At 39.4% G+C, this 21,085-nt stretch overlaps 1 protein-coding gene across 11 annotated transcripts in view; it reads left to right on the top strand.

The window, feature by feature from the left end:
• The window catches only part of LOC127662550 (gephyrin-like), a 127,080-nt gene that overhangs the window by 91,242 nt on the left and 14,753 nt on the right, over positions 1–21,085 (top strand). For all 11 annotated transcript variants that reach the window (XM_052153776.1, XM_052153779.1, XM_052153778.1 and 8 more), the window contains 8 exons: positions 1,218–1,260; positions 1,345–1,482; positions 10,396–10,488; positions 12,318–12,373; positions 14,495–14,614; positions 14,775–14,833; positions 17,306–17,459; positions 17,563–17,684. In XM_052153776.1, coding sequence (XP_052009736.1) covers positions 1,218–1,260; positions 1,345–1,482; positions 10,396–10,488; positions 12,318–12,373; positions 14,495–14,614; positions 14,775–14,833; positions 17,306–17,459; positions 17,563–17,684 — 785 coding nt within the window. The remainder of the gene's footprint in view (positions 1–1,217; positions 1,261–1,344; positions 1,483–10,395; positions 10,489–12,317; positions 12,374–14,494; positions 14,615–14,774; positions 14,834–17,305; positions 17,460–17,562; positions 17,685–21,085) is intronic.

Raw genomic sequence — 21,085 nt, forward strand, 5'->3', positions numbered from 1 at the left:
TTTCTATCTCTTCTACTCCCTCTTCTTCTATCATTATTTTAATCTTGCTCTTTCTTTCTGCTCTGTGTCGATCATTGATTTGTCGTGTTGGTGCTAGTCTGTTGTAACTGGATCGTGAGTAGAAAGGATTTGGGACTTGCTTGTGTGTCTCCCCCTATAGGCCAGGGGCATTGCTTCTCAGCACAAAGGACACATGAAGGGCTGTTTATAAAGTTTTCATGCACTAATTCAAACACTTCTGTAATCTATAAACCTCTATATCATTATTGCCACAAGTTTATGTGTATTGTTTGCATGGAATTTGATTGCCCTCTCATACCATTACTCTTGGCCTAAGGGAACTCCATACTTTATAATACTTTGTACTGGTAGATTCGACAGTTACAGCTGAGTGTATAATACAATTTGCTATTATTATTATTATCGAAAACATACATAGGTCTTTTTTAAATGAATTCTACTTAAAAGGGGTGAAAAGAAAGTGGGATTGGAGGGAGATCTTTAATTTAGTTTGGTCTCATGGGGCTCCTAGCTGTTAAAGTCAACATGAAATCAAAATGATCTTATTTAATTTCTTAATACAAGTTTTGGGCTTTACTGTGGACGAATCATCTGTGCATGTTATGTATATGTATTCTAAAAATAAATGTCTTCATAATTTTTCATCAAAATGTAATAACTTGCTCTGCCTCTGAAGCAATATACCTTTTCGGATGCCACCATTTCCATGCACGCAATGAAAATATTGTCAACCAGTAGCCAAATCTATTTATTTTTTATATTAAATATTCAGATTTAAATTCATTACAATTTGTTGTAACTGCTATTTCATGTTAACTTTAATGTCAGCTATATAAGATTTTATAAATTTCTGGGTACTAGAATACAGCGCAGAACTTCACATACTCCAGTCGACATTATGTCAAGACTGTCATGATAATGATAATAATGGCAGTAGGACTGAAATGTTGTTTTCAGTTTGTTTTATTTGTAGCTAGTTTCTTTTGGTTGCTTTGTCTGAATGTGCAGATGATCATTCTTAACAAAACAAATCCTGTCAGTGGAATGCAAACACTCCTGGACGTAGGATGGGGCTCCTTTTGTGCTCTAACTCTCTCCATCCCTCTCTCTGTCTTTCTTTTTTCCAATTCCCTTATCTCTCTCTCTCTCTCTCCCCCTCATTCCCTCTCATTCCCTCTCTGTCTATCTATCTGTAGGTACAGTCACGATGCAGCAGCAAGGAGAACATCTTGAGAGCAAGTGGGTGAACAACATGCATTATTAGTGATGTTATGTATGCGTGTGCATGTTTGAACATGTGCCAACTTTTAATCTTGGTCTCAGGTCACAGTGCAGTGGACATCACCAAGGTAGCTCGGAGACACCGCATGTCCCCTTTCCCCCTCACCTCTATGGACAAGGCCTTCATCACTGTGCTGGAGATGACTCCTGTCCTGGGTATGGAAATCATCAACTACAGAGGTAAGACCCTTGTTGCGCATACAAAACTTTATAAAATAGAGCAAAGGCCTATTCACACCATGTCTGGTGTGACAAAACGTCATGGTAGTGAAAAAACAAAAATTCATATCGAGTCATGGAAAAAATCTAGAAAAGGGTTGGATTAGGGATGTTCATTTTGAGAATGTTTCATAGTTGATTGCCATTAGAATTAACAATCAATCATTAACAAGAATACTTTGTTAATACGAATAATGTTTATGACTTTAAAAACCATGAGCAAGTGGCCCATGTTTAAAAGAGGTCATGACATGTCTATTTTAAATTATCTTAATATGTTCCTTGAGGTTTACTTATAATATTTGTAAAAAAAAATAATAATAATAATAATTCACAGCAAACTATCATATACTATATTTGAAAAACTATTTCCACCCTCATTCTGATCCTCTGTCAGAAATTCTCTGGTTTGGTGCTGTTTCTCCTTTAAGACCTGACAGAAAATGCCCACTGTTATGATTCTCTGCTCTTGACTGACCTGCGCGCTCCTTGCCAGAAAGGTCAATGTAAAGTAGGTGTTGATGTGTTGTTGGGGAGGCAGTCAGATGCAATTGTCTACCACAGTGTGACATCACAATGTGGAGGAAGTAGAGAAAGAGTCATTTTGGCAGCTTGGATACAATAATTGCTCTTTTTGCAGTGAGGGGGAAGTTTTGAGTTCTGAAACTTACAGTATGTTTTTCTAGCACAATGACCTGTTATATGTTAAAATATCAAGGAAAATTTTGTTCCTCATGTCATGACCCTTTAAACAAAAATTTCAAAGAGCGTTCTGAAGAAGTTAGAATATTGATATTTTGGTCTAAATTATTCTTTGTATGTATTTAGTGTTCATTTACTGCTGTTAATACTAATGTTTAAAAAAATGCAGATACAACTCTCCAGTAAATTAATAGTGTGGATCATAAGACATTACTTTTATGTGAATGTCATTGGATGTATTTTGGCATTCAGACAATTAAACAATTGACCTAACCGCAGAATAAAACATGACATATCATTGCAGTATTAAGGAGTTCATACAGATGCATTAATTATTTTTAAAATCTTGTCATGCTTTTTGAAAACATGTTTTTTTTTGTGTTGAAAGTTCAGACACATTCTGACAATTAATCACAAACTGTGAATAGGCCTCAACGTGAAGTGCTGTCCCTTGCCGAATGTATTTTCTCATTGTCTATTGTACTGTATATAGGCCAGCAAGAGCTGAAGGCATATAGTCACCATGCTCTCGATACTTTTCAGGCTTTCACCATTGCTCTTGCTTTTTCATCTCTCATGCCTGTAGCTCCTCATCTGTCACACATCTGTTCTGTCTTTCTTTCCCAACATCTCTCATCCTTCCAGCTTTAATCTTGTCACTCCTGTCCATTCACCAGTCCTCTGTTGTATTCAAATCGCTGACCTCCTCTGAAGCTTTGATGCCATTTGCTGTTATCTGAAACAGAGTATGCGAGTGATACGGAGTGGAAGAGGAGCCGCATGATATTGCAGCGAGAAAGAAGCATTGTCTCGAAAGACAGAGCGTCAGAGTTTTTTCTCTCACTCCAAGATAGTTCCGATACCACTCTATCATGAGCATAACACAACAGACCATAATGCAATAATAAGTCAGCAAGAATTCACATTGTGTTACTAGACTATTGCATTTAGAATGAAAAAAAAGAAAAGATGAAATTTGGCAAGAACAGAGATTTGTTGTGGAAAGACCTGACGAGAAAAACAATAATTAAGTGTTCTTTTTGCATGTGTGGAAAAAAAAAACATGCACAATACGTCACAAATTAATAGAACTTTACAGTGGAATGGTAATGGTAATTTATGCTATTGAGCGAACTTGGAGTGAGGGAGCATGGAGTGGAAAACCTGGAGTGGAGTGATTACAGAATGCTTCGAGCAGGGAGAAGAAATACTGTCACTCTACTCACTGACATATTCTTATATGAAGACATTTCCTGTGGATAGTTTCCACCCAGCTATGCCATGTGGCTACCTCCAAGTCCAAGTGTTAAAGCTTTCAATCTGAATATTTTTTTCAGGTCCCACGAGCTAGATTATACCCCAAGTTTTTATTTACTTTATGGTTGGTGCACTGAAAACTGTTCCTCTGCTGTCTGTTTAGTTTTAAAAGCCTATGTATTTGTTTTTGGTGGCTCTTCTGTTATTTTCACAGCCATCGCTAACACAAAGCAGCCACCCTTGCATGTGTATATGAATTCCGCCACCACTCGCTAGAGATCTGCACGGGCCTTAAAATGAGGCCTGAACCCGACCCGTACCCGAGACTGTTTGACCTGACCCGGCTCGACCTGACCGGTACTGTCAAATTTTAAGTCCAAACCCGACTAATAATATCCTATTATTTTCTTCTCAAAATAATTGGATATATGTAAGCATTGTAGACAACATTCGTAACAGTATAGTAACAGTACACCGGCAGTAAACATAACACTGAACTTCTTCAGAATGTCAATATACCTAAACAATATGGTGGTACTGCGTGAGACTCTGTTTAATGGTCAAAGTCATCCGTCCAGTGTGTGCTCATGAAGGACATTTGGAAAAACAGAACAATTGAACAAACAGCGCTGACATGAAAAATGCATTCTGTTTGGACAGCCCCTAATGTACGTACGTGTTCATTGGAGCAGAACAATTCCACTCACAATTGCTCACAATGCCAGCAGTCTATCAATTTGGGATGTTCAGTTGCAATAATAACATCTTAAATATGCATGATTACAGTTGGAAAGATGTCAGCTTCATATCTGAATGCACGATGTAAATAAACAGCAATGATTTCATACACTTTTGCTTACCCAGCCACAGTATTGCCACAATGAATGCGTGCAATCATCTTTTGAAGTCTGTTTGCAGTTGGCATTTTTTGCTCCTCAGCTGAGCATTTCTTGAACTCTTAAACGCTCTCTGCCATTCTCAATGCTTGCTTCGCTCTGCTGTCAATTCCTCTCTTGAGCGTGGCGCTCGGCTACAATTGGAATTAATTGAAAACACCTGCTCAGCTCCACTCACCATGTGGCTGTCACACGTCCATTCCCCCCATGTCTGTGAGTAAGAGCACGTGCACAAACAAGTTAGGTAGGCTGATTTATTGTTTCATTAGTTACAAACCTGAACCAGACCCAAACCCGAAGTCTTACTTGAAAAACTGAACCAAATCTTTCCGGAAACCCGACGGGTTTTCAGGGCCCATTGGGCTCGGGTCGGTTTGCAGACCTCTACCACTTGCTAGTCTCAGCATTAGTCCGCCCACAGGTTCGCAGACCGTCTGATGCATATTACACACAAAAATGGCAAGCGCTGTCCCAACTTGCCAGTTCTAGCAAAATTCCAGTTAACCGATTTTCCATGAGCCCAATTGGTTTGCTGAATGATGACTAAAATAATCATTACAATCATTCTGATTAAAATGTTTAAACACATTTTCCACGATTATTTCATGTGTTATTTGTACAGCTAGTCTATCATTGTGGGATAGTTTAAGATTACCCTGCCCACATATCAGTCAGACGGTCTCTTCCTGTGTTAGTGAGCAGTTCTTGGCCACAATAAGCAGCAGCGAGGACGAGACCTTAAGCAGTTTAGTCAAAGGTTATGGCTTTGCGAAACTACCAAGACTCAGGCTGTGAGCTGGGCATCAATTTCGGTCCATGTTTTGGGGGATTCTGGGATTGCCCATGTTGTAGTGAAATGTGGCATGCGTGTGGCAGGGCCCCGCATAGGTGAATTGGCCCCTCCAGCACGAAAAGGCACCTGGCGCCAGAATGGCTCAAGCTGGCGGAAAATTCCTCTCTGTACTGGCCCCGAAGTAAAGGCAGAGAGGTGTGCCCTGGCCAATGCAGCCCATATCCCAAAACTTTGTACAGGTCAGTGAGCACCTTACCTAGCACCTTCATATCCGGCGCACACCTTCGAGCATGCCTGATGCTCATCTGTGCCTGAAAATGTTGTGGAATTGCTGTCATCCATGCTGCAGAGTCATTTCACCTCCAGACCAGTGGGGAGCGATTGAGAGTTGTTGATAACTATTTGCGAGAGGGTGGAGTAAGACAAAAAATGAATGGTTAGATTCAGAAATTTGTATTATGGAAGTATACGATTCCGAAGTGAGTCAACATTATAGGACTGTTCCAGTTCAATACAAGTTAAGCTCAGTCAACAGCATTTGTGACATAGTGTTGATTATAACAAAAATGTATTTCTACCTTTTCTTCAAAAAAGAGCAAAAATTTAGGTTACAGTAAGGCACTTACAATGGAAGTGAATGTGGCCAATGTTTGGAGGATTTTAAGGCAGAAATCTGAAGTTTATTATTTATTAGTATAAAAACACTTGCATTAATTTTTCTGTTAAAACTCTTGTATTTGAGCTGTAAAGTTGTTTAAATAGTAATTTATACAGTCATTGTAGTGTTTGTTGACATTGCATCGTCATGGCAGCAAAGTTGTAAAATTGGCTGTAACTTTACACAGAAAAGGTTAGTAAGTGATTTTATCACACTAAAGTATTGTTTACATGTATACTGTTTATGACTTGTGGCATTGACCCCCCCCATTCACTTCCATTGTAAGTGGCTCACTGTTACCCAGGTTATTTTTTTAAGAAAAGGAGGGGCCACAAATTGCTGTCGATTGATCTTAACTTGTATCGAACCAGGAACATTCCTTTAAGGAGTAATATTAGCATGGCTGAATCATAATTTGCTGTACCGTAATTTCCAATTATGCACTAAAAGTAGTAGATAACTATGTTGGGAATGGTAAATCACATACCTTTGAGTAACCCAATATGAGAATCATTGCAAACCAATTATCTTTCATAGCATGCACAATTCCATCCTTTGACAATCTGCTTGAAATAGTATGCCATTTGAGCACCTTTGACAAACTATTTTCAACATACTTTGATTTTGGATGCTCTTATCTTATGTTCCACGACATAAGAAACAAAAGCGTTTCACTGTTATCTTTTGCAACCTTTTAGCTTCTTCCACTGAATCAAATAATGAAATCATGTCCCATGTTCAGCTCAACTCTTCTTTGGTTTTTCAGTGGATAATGGCCTAGAATGGGAGAGCTATATTGTCATTTTGTATTCCTTATCATTTGCCCATGACCACTGCTATGAAAACCAGCAAACTCATCAAACAAAACTTGATAAAGTTTTCAAAATCCAATGGTTGTTGGGGAGTGTGACAATATTTCCACTTAGTTGGTCTGAAGGAAGCCCTTTATGATTAGGCTGATTTAGGGACAATAAGTTACATTTCTTAATGGAAGGGTATACTTTGGTTTTCCACATGCTGTCATGTCTGTCATGCACTGTCGAGCACTCTTGCTTACAAAGTATACCCTTGACTGCAATCCTATACAAACACATTCACTGCATGTGCGCTGTGACTGCTTTGTGAAACTCTTTAGTACAATCAACAGCAGGCGCATATGCAGACAAGTCACACAGACGCAGACTGTCTGTGTGCCAACATTTTATTTTTAAATGTTCACTTAACCCCAACAGACATTCAAAAAACATACTTTCCATGTGTCACCGCTTTTCATAAAAACACCAGTACCTCAAACATTGCACCTTCAAGCCATCAGTTACCTAAATCGAGCCTTACTGTTCTCTGACAGATAAAAGTGATGGATTTTCAGCTCAGCCCAAGCACAAGGACACCAGGTCCAGAGCAGAGGAAATAGAGGAAATATTCTCACCCCGCCAACTAATGTCTTTCATAAATTTTTTAAATAGCGATGTTCACACACCAAGATGGGTGTAAGTTATGAGCGAGGTGTATGTTTAAAAACGTCTCCCTGTCATGCTGGCTAATAAAATGAATGTAACGATTTATAAATGGACCTTGGAAAAGATGGGCCATTTATTGGAAGCTGAGGTTGTTACTGTGTTTTGTTGAATGTTGGTGTATAGGTAATCATTCCTTATAGGAATATGAACATTCCTTTTATATGTAATGGATGATAATCAGGATGTTTGCATCTATTATAAATACAAATCTATTAAATAAAAAAGGGATGACAGGCCATGCTAGATTGCTATTTTTAAATGTGTCTCAATCAGAAAACCTTATTCCTGTTTCACACAGTTTATGTTTCATCATTTACGATGTGTCATCATGCAAAGTGCGCAATATAGTCTGGAGCTGCTAATTTTACATACTGCGTGAAATTCACTATGTAGTGATTATTGAAAAGTGAATAAAACAAAGGCCTCTGTCACTTGTGTTCTCTCATACACCTCGAATTCAGCACTACGGTGAGATGTCATGGTATTTCCATCCTCTCTTTCTACACTGATTCAGTTGTTGTAGAAGGAATCTTTTGGAAGTCATGTGGACTTTAGCAACTGATGTAGATATGCCTGATATTGACCACACTGTCGGAACGAACCGATCAGAAGTTTAAAATATAAGTTTAATATCTAAAAACCAAATCAGATTTGTGTACTGTGTGAACAAAGCCTATGATTAATTATACATGAGATTCTCTTCTATAATGCTGTCTTTTTCTAAATAAAGGTATAGTCCACCCAAAATGATAATTCTCTCAGCATGTACTCTCCCTCATGCCATCTCAAAGTTATATGACTTACTTTGATCAATCGACAGCATTTGTGGCATAATAATGTTAACATTCATTACCAGAAAAATTATTTTGACTCGTACCTACTTTTCTTTAAAAAAAGCAAAAATCAGGGGCCTGGGTAGCTCAGCGAGTTTTGACGCTGACTACCACCCCTAAAGTCAAGAGTTCAAATCCAGGGTGTGCTGAGTGACTCCAGCCAGGTCTCCTAAGCCACCAAATTGGCCCGGTTGCTAGGGAGGGTAGAGTCACATGTGGTAACCTCCCCGTAGTCGCGATTAGGGGTTCTCGCTCTCAATGGGGCATGTGGTAAATTGTGCGTGGATCGCGGAAAGTTGCATGAGCCTCCACATGCTGTGAGTCTCGTGATAAGATACGCAGATTGACTGTCTCAGAAGCAGAAGCAACTGAGACTTGTCCTCTACCACCGGATTGAGGGGAATAACCGTGCCATCACGAGGACCTTGCAAATAGTGGGAATTGGGCATTCCAAATTGGGCAGATAAAAGGGGATTAAAAAAATGCAAAGGTAAGTCAAAATTATATTTGCAGGGTTTTTTGGCATACTTTGTAACGTGGTCACCAAATGGTTGATGATAAACACTAGAATATGAAAATGCAACGTTTTATTTATGCATAATGATACTGGGATTGAGGACCTGCCAATAATGTGCTGTGTCAAAGCATCACCATCTTGAAGCCTGCACTGTTCAAATCAGGCTAGATGTCAAGAATTATAGTGAATAAGGACTTAAATTGTGGTCCATTTCTCACCCAAAGCAATGGCTGCTGAAGACGTGGATTAAACCACTTAAGTTGTATGCTTTACTTGTAATCTGCCTTTATGTCCTTTTTGGAGCTTGAAAGTTTTGGACCCCATTGACTTTAGATGGAAAAAAATACCTCATACATCCTTCAAATTATCTGTGTTTGTGTTCAGTAGAAGAAAGAAAGTCATACACATCTGGGATTGCATGAGGGTGAGTAAATGATGAGAGAATTTTCATTTTTGGGTGAATTATCCTTTTAAAGTCTGCCATGAATGCAGCGCCTTTAAGACACCATGTCAAGTTAAAAATAGTTCAACCGTTCACCGTCAAACTTGCAGCACAGCAGATCAATGTCAGTTTTAAAATAATGGACCAATCAAATGAATCTGAAGGCGTTACAGCCTATTTACAGATGAACAAGTGTATTCAGTGTTATAGAAGCTTTTTAGTATGGGAGTTAATGTGCCTTTTATGCGCACCTGTTCAATTCCATTTTGCTCCGTCTAGCAGTTTTATCACAAAACATGTCCTTGCGGCTCTTTTATTTTTGTAGATGTGGGATTTGCTTTTGAAATAGTGAATTTGGACTTCAGGCTTACACTTGGTCTATTTGTGGGCCCAGCATCTGAATATGTGATCGGCTGTTCTGAGTAGATCTGGGCTCATTGTATTGTAGCTGCAGGGAATCATTGCAGTTTCACGGTGACTGGGTTGTCAGCGCTCTCAGTGATGCGAGGTTGTGTACTCATCTCTGTGTGTAGATAACACCGTACCCATCTGTTTGATCTCCCAATCCAGACAAGCCCTATATTTAGAGCTTCGTCAGATGTGCTGTTTTAGAGAAATAAGACTTTTCTAATCAGCCTCCAACCGAGGAGAGGTCTCATTAGCATCAGCTCGCTCTCCCTTTCTTATTTGCAGTCTTTATCTCTTCAAGAGTGCCTTTGCACTCTCTTGCTCTCTTTTTCTCTCTATGTCTTTCTTTCTGGCTCTCCCCAGTTCTTTATTCCTTGCCTTCTCTCTCTCTCTCTCTCTCTCTCTGTCATCTCTCTTTTCTCTTCTTATTTTCATGTGTGGGTGGGAGCTTGTTGCTCCCTCTGGAGATCCCTGGCTTTGTGCGTCTAAGTGTGTGTGCACATTAGTGTGTTTTTGGTGCTCAGAGGAAATGGCACATCTGTGTTTCAGGGCACACACACTCATCCACCTTTCTAACTCTTCATTCGGAGTCCTCTGTCTGCACCATCTCCTCCCTTGTTTCTCTCATTCCTCCATCCCTCCGTTCATGCTCTTATCAGTGTGGCTGCATGCATGCATTTGCTGTCTCACACAGCTTTTGCCTGTCTGACTCAGGGACTCTGAGTCCCAACACATGTCCCCCTTTTTTACACCTACATAGAAGCAAACTTCCATTGTGCTTTCTTTTTGAGCTTCTTCTACAGTCAAATAACTTTTTTTTAACTTGTCTCCCTTTTGTATGTTTATAGATGGAATGGGTCGAGTTCTGGCTCAGGACGTCTATGCCAAAGACAACCTGCCTCCTTTCCCTGCGTCAGTTAAAGATGGCTACGCTGTTCGAGGTGAGAGCTCATTACAGCCAAATTTATTGAATCCACAAGGTCTCATTTAGCCAGTTTCACCAAAAGCATTCTGGTGCTGGAGCTGGTGCTTGGCAGGGCCACATGACCACTGACTTGCGCAACTAATGAGGTAACTCCTCGTTTTAAGAACATATTTAACAAGCCAAGTAATTTAACTCGGCACCTTTATGCCATCACAGGCTGGCTTTAATGTAATGGTTACAAGTATTGCTGGGTAACAATACTGACTTTCTGATGAATCTTCATTTGAACGATCCCAAGATCGATCCTTAAAATCCCATCAATATTTGACTATTCACACAACCCTGTACAATGCAAGTAAATCACTCACATTTGCAACCTAATTTTGCACTAAGCCACTATAAATGCCTGTGATTAGCCACTGGCTGGTAAATGTTCAGATTTCACACACCAGTGACTGACGAGTATATTGGCAAAGAAGTTTAGCAATGGATTGTTTCACAGCACGCTGAGGGTAAAAGTTTGGTTTGACTCGTTTTGTGTAATGTGTCTAAAGATGAGACCAACACAATCCATTTGTAATTGAATATTGTCTCTTTTAATGCTCTTTCTGTTTTTAACAGTCAGTTGTCTTACCAAAAATAATATAAAAATAAAAATAAATATTTAATTATAATCACACATAGCATGGATGTTGTAAAGAAGCCGTGTGACTCCAATCGCATTAATGTGCACTCAACCGAAATTCTTCTGTGTGCTCACTGAACTGCCTGTATTCTTAGAGGCAGTACAGTTTTTGTCTGCCTCTAAATTATCAATAGCCAAGTTTCCATTCACTTTTTGCATGGTTCTGTTATAAAATTGTTTTTGCAAATTTGCTCTCCCCTGCTCATTTCCATCCAATTGGCCTTTTACCGATAAAATAGTGTGCGTGATGAGTTCATCCACACAAGTATTGATTTATCGCTAAAGATTTGAAATGCTGAGCCACTTCATTGGTCCTGATGTTGAGTACAGAGTAGTGGGGGAAACTTTCAGGGATAGTAATACATCCATCCATAGATGTGTGCACAGCTTTTATAAAAGGAACTGATGCGCCATAATATCAGACTGCCTAATGTAGCAGGAGCCAATGAAATTGCACACCGTAATTCCTTGGCGCACATTGTGCCACAGGTTTACGGTGCACTGGATCCCCATTCTTACCCTGATGGAAGGCTACTGCAATTCCATTCATTTCAAAGGGTGGCTGCTGGCCATCCATTTTTCTCCAGTCACTTGTTGATAACTGGTGAATGACAGATGTAATTTCTGTAATGTGACAATACATTTTCTGCATTAAGTCCCATTTTTCTTGCCAAAAAGTGTTTCCAAATGCATTTATTTTTGCCGACATTTGATGTATTGACATCATTGTACATTTATAAAAAGCTCAAATGTAACCAAAATGATGACTAACTAAACTTAATGATAAAATAAAATTTGTGATATTAATATTTTTGTAATGTACAAAGTTAGAAAGTCCCCTTTATAATTAACAGCATTAGCTGAGGCATGTAAGCAAAATGGACATAATACTGTAATTGAAAAATACACAAATGAATTGGAATCAAATTGAATCACACATAAAAAATAGGAACCCTTTGTCTGTTAAACCTAATGTAAATGGCTTTGTTGAAGACCATATTTTATCATGATAATCTTAATAAAATATATTAACCGTGTTATTACCTCAATGTAACCTCATTCACCAACCAGGTGATCCTCATGAAAATGACTTTGGATGAGTGTGTTCTTTGGGCAGATAATAGTGCTTTGACAAGAGTTTATCTTTTGCTGTCTGTCAGCTGCTGATGGCCCAGGAGATCGCTTCATCATTGGGGAGTCTCAGGCTGGGGAGCAGGTGAGTGAAATTAACACACGTTAGTGATTCTTCTTAGCCTGACATGTGCCTGAAAATCTGATGTGAGCTTGCTGATTCTCTCTATCTCACACACACACACGCACTGGAAATGCTTGTGTAAAACAGCTCAAGGATGGGGCAAGGAGGAGGCGAGAACCGGCTTTTCAACATAAATAATATTTTAATGAAAAACTTAACAGTACACATAAACAAACACACATGGCGGACATGTCCGCTAACGATCTCTCTCTCTCCCACAGCCCTCTGCTGTCGGCCTTTAAACCTCAGGGACAGATAATTAGCCTAATCACGGGACCGGGCGCGCAGGATCACGACCCGGCCCCGCCCTCCACCCTGCCACATTCCTCCCCGTTCTCTCAGGCTGGGGAGCCCCGGCCTGACGTACATCCCCCCCTCTTTCCCTGGGGAAGGGCGCGCCTTCAGCTGTCTGCCGGCAGGTCATCCCCATCTACCTGGAGGGGACAAGGGAGGGAAACAGAACTAATTAAAATGGGGGGTACTTCCTGTAAGAGTGTAGTACCCCCCAAAACTATAAATTTTAAGAGAGGTAAAGGCCAGCGCAGAGCGACAGTGAGAGAGAGAGAGAGAGAGAGAGATGAGAAAAAAAAAAAACTCTTACTCGCCAGTTCTCCGATCACGCGCAGCTTGTTCCTCGGCCACTCCTCCACCCTTTGTCGGACGACAGCCGCGCCTCTCGGGCGGATCCGCGGCAGTCCTCCAGCCCCTGGCGGACGGAACACCCGCCCGCGTTCCGGGGACTAGAAGGGTCTCCCCGCCCCTGGCAGCGGTTCTCCGCTCCAGGCGGTCGGCAGTGAGCCCCTCCCGCTTCGTGATCGGCGATCTCCAACCCGCCCGCGTTTCAGCGGCCGGTGGCGACTCCTCCGCCCCTGGCAGCGGTTCTCTCGCTCCAGGCGGTCGGCTAGAGCCCCTCCTCCCCGCGGTCGGCGGCCATCGTCCTCGCTCAGGCGGCTGGGCTCCTCGTCCCCGGCAGATGGCAGCGGCTGCTCCGTTAGAGTGGGCGGTAGTGGCGAGAACTCTACTGCGGCGTATCCCTCCTCCCTCCCGGGCTTTCGGCACCAGTGTAAAACAGCTCAAGGATGGGGCAAGGAGGAGGCGAGAACCGGCTTTTCAACATAAATAATATTTTAATGAAAAACTTAACAGTACACATAAACAAACACACATGGCGGACATGTCCGCTAACGATCTCTCTCTCTCCCACAGCCCTCTGCTGTCGGCCTTTAAACCTCAGGGACAGATAATTAGCCTAATACGGGACCGGGCGCGCAGGATCACGACCCGGCCCCGCCCTCCACCCTGCCACAGCTTGCTTTTGCACTGGCACCTTGTGTCTGCAGGAGGCTCGTGTGCTCAGATGGCACGAAAACTTAGTGAGCATGCTTTAATGAGTGCATCAGTAAGGAAAGGAGAGGGAGATCCCCGTGGGCCATGTGGAGCAGAGTGCAGGCTTGCACTCATGGCTGACGTCCATAGAGAGCACTGTCTGGTGTGTGTGTGTGTGTGTGTGTGCTTGTTTAAGCCTGAATGTATGTGCATCATCAAATGGGTCATTCTATTATAATTTTTCTGTTAGCTGATGCCATGTGGCTCCATTTTTTTTTAGGGTTTATGTCATTTTATACGTAGATAGTTTACATGAGCAGTTACAGCAGTGTCCTGGGGTGTAACATGCTATAATTCATCTAAATAAAATCCGATTCTGCTGTAATTATTATACATTCAGTGTTTATGAGCTCTGATGAATTGAGTGACTACATAAAATAGTTATACTTTTAAAAATGTATATCACACTGTAGGACTGTTTACTGTAAAATGTACTTGTAAAGGCAAATGATAATTCAAAATTGTGAAAAACTTGAAAAATGACATACTTTTGGCCTAATCATTTTTAGACTTATGTAAATTTTAACCTAGAATCCGATATGTTATTTGTCCACTACCCATGTATTAAGACATTAACCAGTATAGGATGCATGTTTTTATTATTCAGACACAAGTGTTCTATTGCTTTCACACTGCAGACCAGCCATAATGTTGTGTGATGACAAAGGGTTTGTCTTTCTGTGTTTATGTGTTTAGCCCACTCTCACTGTCATGCCAGGGCAGGTGATGAGGGTGACGACAGGAGCTCCGATCCCATGTGGAGCAGACGCCGTAGTTCAAGTAGAGGACACGGAGCTGATACGAGAGTCTGAAGATGTGAGCATATCACGCAATCTTTTCATACCAATTCAGAATATACAAATATATTTGAGTCCACTGCTTTTATTATGCAACAGATTCACTGTTGGTGATTTTAAACCCATGTTAATTTTTAAACACATACATGCATTTCAGTCTGGTTGTTTATGCATTATAGGGTACAGAGGAGTTGGAGGTGAGGATCCTCGTTCAGGTGCGTCCAGGACAGGATATCAGGTCGGTGGGACTGGAGACTGGTTTCTTCACAACCTGTCAGCCAGCAAGCTGAAAACCCCCAGACTTTACTTTTCTTAACTAACCTAACTTATACTCTTCTTCCTAACAAGTCAAACCAGGTCTGATGCAACATGAAAGTATAAAGTATTTGCCAACCAATTGCACCAAAATTATTCGCAACCAAGTTTGATGCCACATTTTTGTTGTTCTTTGCACAAAGTTCGGATACCTGAATGAATCGTTTGGCTTCCGAACAATTAAAAAAAACAATCTAGCAAAAAAAAAGAAAGACAGACAGATGACAATGCAATTTCTTGCACTGTTTTGAAGAATTAATAACACTTACACTGTCTGAATTTTTTGGCATGAAAAAAGGGGTAACAAGATTTTTAAAACAATACAAAAAATCCCTATTTAAAGAATAGTTCAAAATAACAAAAATAAAAACTATGTTAACCTTTACTCACCCTTTCTAATGTGGAACACAAATATAAAACTTAACAAATATTCCAGTCAGTTTTTCAATACAATTGTAGTTGATAGTGACTCACTTTAAAGCAGGGTTCCTCAATAGGTGGCCCACGGGCCAGATCCGGCCTGCGAGAGACAAATGTTTGGTCCACGCCAAAGGCCTGTTCACACCAAATCTGTGACAATTTTGCGAGATGCACCTCAGACGAAATACACACAGTCAATTTCACCCTCGTACAGTTCTACAACATTTTCCCTGTCTCCTGCCCTGCCCAGCTTTGAATGCTAGATGAACGCTTTTAAGGCATTTATTTACCTATTTTGGCATAACTGTTTCATTATGTTCTTTCCATGGTGTTGATGCATGTTGCAAAAATATCATCCTGTTTATATTTGAACATGTATTTTGCTACAAGTAAATGGACTCCTGAACCAAATACTCTTTTTATAATGTCTGAATTAATGCCTGGAAAATATAACACCAGGTTCTGTGATACAAATACACATGCACAATAGTGCAGATTAAGAATAACATGTATAGTACAGTATAAAATACGATGCATAGGCCTAATATTAAAAATAAGTAATAACTGGCTCACGATCTTTACTTTTTTAAATTATTGTAATACTTTGTTATATTTTTCTCGCAATAAAAATAGCAGTGTGTTTCTGAAGTTTGTTTTTGTACAGTAAAATATTGCATGTAAAGTGTCTTTTTATGGAATGTTTTAACGATGAGCTTAGTGGAAATGAATTGCCGAACCTCTGTGCTATTTTTAATGCCAGGAGAATGTGATATATTACATAATGTATATTAAGATAAAACACCATAAGCAGCCTTTCAAAAACAGACCAGGTGTTTGCAGTACAAATGGTTTAAATATATATACATTTCGGGGGGGCCAGCTGCACCTATATCTGTGAGTCAGCTTTTTCTATAATGAATATCATCAAGAACCAGGATAGTGAACATCTTGATCAGTGTCAAAGGATTTCAACAGCAGAGTAAAGTCCCAAATTCAGAGGTTGCTTCAGCCCATCGCTGTCACTTCTCATTGAATGGGGAGTGTATGTAAATGAATACAGGTACATATTGACCCCCATTAATCAAAGGAAGACCAATAACAATATTAATGCTAACAGGTCTAATAAGTGCAGGGAGTAGGTCCCGTTTGGAGAGCAGGAACGGTTCCATGGATAACATGGAGATACAGATTGTTCATTAAAGTTTTTTGTTTTTCATTAATTCATTTAGCTTTTATTTTGTAATTTTTTTTCAACAGGCAAAGCTGTAAAGTTTTGTTTTCTGTATACAAACAAAATGTTCAGAATTGTTTGAATAAATAAAACGGCTACTAATACTGAGAAAAATAACTTATAAAAAAACAGGTTATGTATGTCAATCAAATCAACAATCGTAATAATAATAATAATAATAATAATATTAGCAGTAGCACAAACTTTTCATAACATTGAGGGTGATGGCCCTTGGCTTTGTATTGTTCACAGAATATGGCCCTTAGTGAAACTAATTGGGGAATGATGCTTTAAAGATAAAAAAAAATTAACCAAATGTATCATAAAAGTAGTCTATGCGACTCGTGCATCATATTCCAAGTCTCTGAAGGCATATGAAATTTTACAATTTTCAGTGAAAATGTTGACGTGTGTTGCATATTCATGAGCGCTAACAGAGAAACTTGTTTACAGAGTCAATGTTTTTTCAAGAACTTGCATTGCTTGGCATTGTATTGAAAAAACCATGAATGAACCAGAAAGTTGTACGGGTTCGGAAAGACATGAGGGTGTGCAAATTAAGACAGAATTAAATCTGTTTTAAAATCTTGTCATTTATTTTTTTCATGCCATACATTTCGACTTACATAAGCCTCAAGTCCATGTTCCATCTTTGGACATTATTGACTTTCTGGGATTTAAATAAAACTGGTGATATTAAGACTGGCATCTCGCTTTTTGTACTTTCCTGTCTGGCAAACACAGACCTATAGGTCATGATATCAAGCGTGGAGAGTGTGTGCTGGCTAAAGGCACTCACATGGGTCCGTCTGAGATCGGCCTCCTGGCCACTGTAGGAGTCACAGAAGTGGAGGTGCAGAAATTCCCAGTTGTAGCAGTCATGTCTACAGGCAATGAGGTAAGACAGTGTTTTCACAGGGTCATTGTTTTCTTTTTTATTTGTGGCTTTTATGTTACTTTGTTACTCTCTTTCGCTCATCATTATTTGTGTGTGTGTGCAGTTGTTAAACCCGGAGGATGACCTCCACCCAGGCAAGATCAGGGACAGTAACCGATCCACGCTGTTGGCCACCATCCAGGAGCACGGCTACCCCACTATAAACCTCGGCATCGTCGGAGACAAGTCAGCATCCCTCCCTTTCCACCCACTCCTACATGCAAACACACAGTCAGCTTTGCCCATGTCTATATCTGTCTAACATCAGCATTCCTCTGGAGATTATAGCACACGTATTAGAATCGATGTAGTATCATACTTTGTGTCAGCAGAATTTATGGCAATTGTCTACATCCTTAGTTCAGATCTTGGTAGTATTTACACTATACTGCTCATTCAGACCATTGTTAGATTCACAAAAGTTAATTATCCAATGTAGATGTAATATTTCTTTCATCCATCAATACACAATATAGAACTTCACCAAACTGTTTGTAATGGTTACACTGCAAGAATCATTTTCTTAATAAATATTTTTCGTCTTGCAAAATTGCTATACATTGCTATACAAAAATTGCCACCCCATTGGCAATTTGTTTTTCTTGTTTTAAGCATAAATTCAACAAAACCTAGTGAGATTATGGTTTTATTATCTTATATATTATGTATTTATTATACCAGGGTTTTTTGATAGGGGGTCCATGATGGTATCATGATGGGAGCCGCCATTTAATGTTTGATCTTAAACTATTTTTTGTGAAACAATGATAATATGCAGTAAATAAAATGTTTAGTATTATGTGCACATTGCAAGTTAACTTTAACCAAAGCTAAAGTTCCGAGGCTGAAGTTCAGCTCAATATTCCATTGTTTCTCCCACATTAAAATGTATTAAGTTTAATTTAAATGTAATGTATAAGGATCTGCCCATTAGTAATGATTAGATTAAATGTATAGTTCACTCAAAAATAAAAATTCTCTCATACTCACCCTCTTTCTTTTTTCTTCATTACACAAACAAAGATTTTTAGAAAAATATCTCCGCTCTTTAGGTCCATACAATGCAACTTTTGAAGCTCAACATAAAAGTAATCCATAAGACTGAAATGGTTAAATCCATGGCTTCAAAAGCTATATGATTGGTTTGGGTGAGAAACAGATGAATAGTATGTCTATTTTTGCTAGAAAGTCTTCTCCCTGCCCAGTAGGTGGTGTTATGCTTTAAGAATGTGAATCACCAAAAACACAAGCAGAAGAAAGTGAACGTGGAGATTATAATAAAAAAGGACTTCAAACTTGATCTGTTTCACCCAAACCTATTATATTGCTATCAAAACTTTGGTACCCATTCACTTTGTGAGGACCTACAGAGCTGAGATATTCTTCTAAAAATCTTTGATTGTGTTTAGCTGAAGAAAGTAATTCATACACATCAGGGATGGCATGAGGGCGGGTAAATGGTGAGAAAATTTTCATTTTTGGGTGAACTAACCCTTTAAAGACTTTGCAATGTGAGAATTTGAACAAACTATGTAAGTACAGGAATGGTGCTGTAAGCTATTTTTTTTTTTTCATGGAAAAGTAGGCAAAAATATTCCTACTCCCTTAAAGATATGAATTAAATAAGTGTCCTGAGATATCTCACCGGTCTTTGTAACAGCTGTAGACTTTGTAAACAGCAAACAAAAATGTGTCCTCAGACATTGATGCTTTTCACCTGTCAATAATTTTGCCCATTCTTATAGTGTTGTATTTGAAGCGGATCATTGAGGCTATGATTCAAAATGTTTGTCATTTGAGGGCGCTATTGTGTCACTGTTGAATTTGACAACCACAGGAACAAACAAAGCTGCTCTTTTGCTCTATTTTGGTCTCAAAATTATCTTTGGAGGGTAGGATTTTGGAATGAGGGGGCATGGCTAATTCAACGGCTCAGTCACGTGAAAGCTTCAGTATGCTAAAATCGCTTACAACACCTTTAATATGGCACTATTTGCATGTTATTATTGGCCAGACTTCAAATGTAGCATTGAATTTTATGCAATATACTGTACAATAGGGCAGCAAATAACATTTATTTTGATAATCAATTAATCTAACGATTATTAGGATTATTCGACTATTCTGTGATTATTGCAATGATTAATCATTAGCTCTCAACCGATTATTCAGCTTGTGCTCCCGACTTACAAGGTTGTATTATACCTGCATATTAACAATAAAGAGGATAAAATCATCTTTTAAAAATACCTCTAAATGACATTCACTGAATTAAAAGGGAAAAAAATACTTTTATTAAGTTTAATTCAGTAAAGATATTCACTGCAAAAAATCGTGTTGTTATCGAGTGTTTTTGTCGTTTTCCATTTAAAATTGTCTAAAAAATCCTTAAAACAAGATACATTTACTTGAGAAGCAACATTTCATATATTTAGACTTGCTTTAAAAGTATGTATCTTAAATATACAGTGTGTATTTTGCATATATGTGTGTTTTTTCACTTGGTTATTCTTCTGTGAGTGCAGTAAAGACAAAATATACTTTTATTCAAGATATATTCTCTAAAAGCAAGTCTAAATACCTCACATGCTGCTTCTCAGGAGAATGCATCTTCTTTTAACCCTCTATGGTACCGTGTTGCCTCCATGCAACACAGCCTATTTTAGTTGTTTTTTAATAAAATGAGACACCCATTTAATTTGGCAATGCTATATCAGGGAGGAGAACTAAAATACTAACCAATGAAAATGCAAAAAAAAGTGGTCACAAGACCCACAGGGGCCTATTGTGTTTCCTTTTTCAGCACATGTCACATGGGTCCATATTTTCTCCATTGAAAAGTGCATTTTTCACAAATATTTGTTCAAAAATCTGAGTCACCTACATTGGTAAGTAAAGAAGTATTTTCAAAAACGTTACATTATATATCATCAAATGTATCATAGGACATTACAAAAAACTACAGGTTGCCTTGAGGCAACATTGTACCGTAATGGAATCGCATAAGGCCATACCGGGCATGCTAGGTTGGCTGGGTCTCCAATGACAAGCTTGTACAAGGTGTGCCCACTGCTGACATCCCTCTTGGAGAAGTTCCAAGCAATCCCAATTGATGGAAATCTTTGTGTGGATGAAAAAAATTGTCCCATTCAAGGGGGAAAAACCCCATGAAACATTACAATCCCACAACAAAGGGGATGGGAGGAGTTGATCTACTAGACTCTTTCATCGCCTTCTACAGAACAAAGATTCGATCCAAAAAGTGGTATCACCGAGTTGTCTTCCACATGTTTGAGCTGGCTGTTGTTGAGGCCTGGCTCCTCTACCGGAGAGACAGCAGTGACTGTGACATCCGCCCAAAGGGTGTGTGCAGCCTTGCAAAATTCAAAGCTGAAGTTGCAGCGTGTCTCTGTATGGAGAGGAAGGCCTTGAAGAGAAGGGGGAGACTATCAGAGCACAGTGAGGAAGAACAGCCTGAAAAGCATCCAAAAACCCCTGTAGAACAACGACCATCAACGCTGGTTCGCTTTGATCAGACAAGGGTAATGCAAATACCCAGGATGTTCAGGCACTGTAAAAGTGCAGTG

The sequence above is a fragment of the Xyrauchen texanus genome, chromosome 22, assembly GCF_025860055.1.
Source record: "Xyrauchen texanus isolate HMW12.3.18 chromosome 22, RBS_HiC_50CHRs, whole genome shotgun sequence".
Lineage (NCBI taxonomy): Eukaryota > Metazoa > Chordata > Actinopteri > Cypriniformes > Catostomidae > Xyrauchen > Xyrauchen texanus.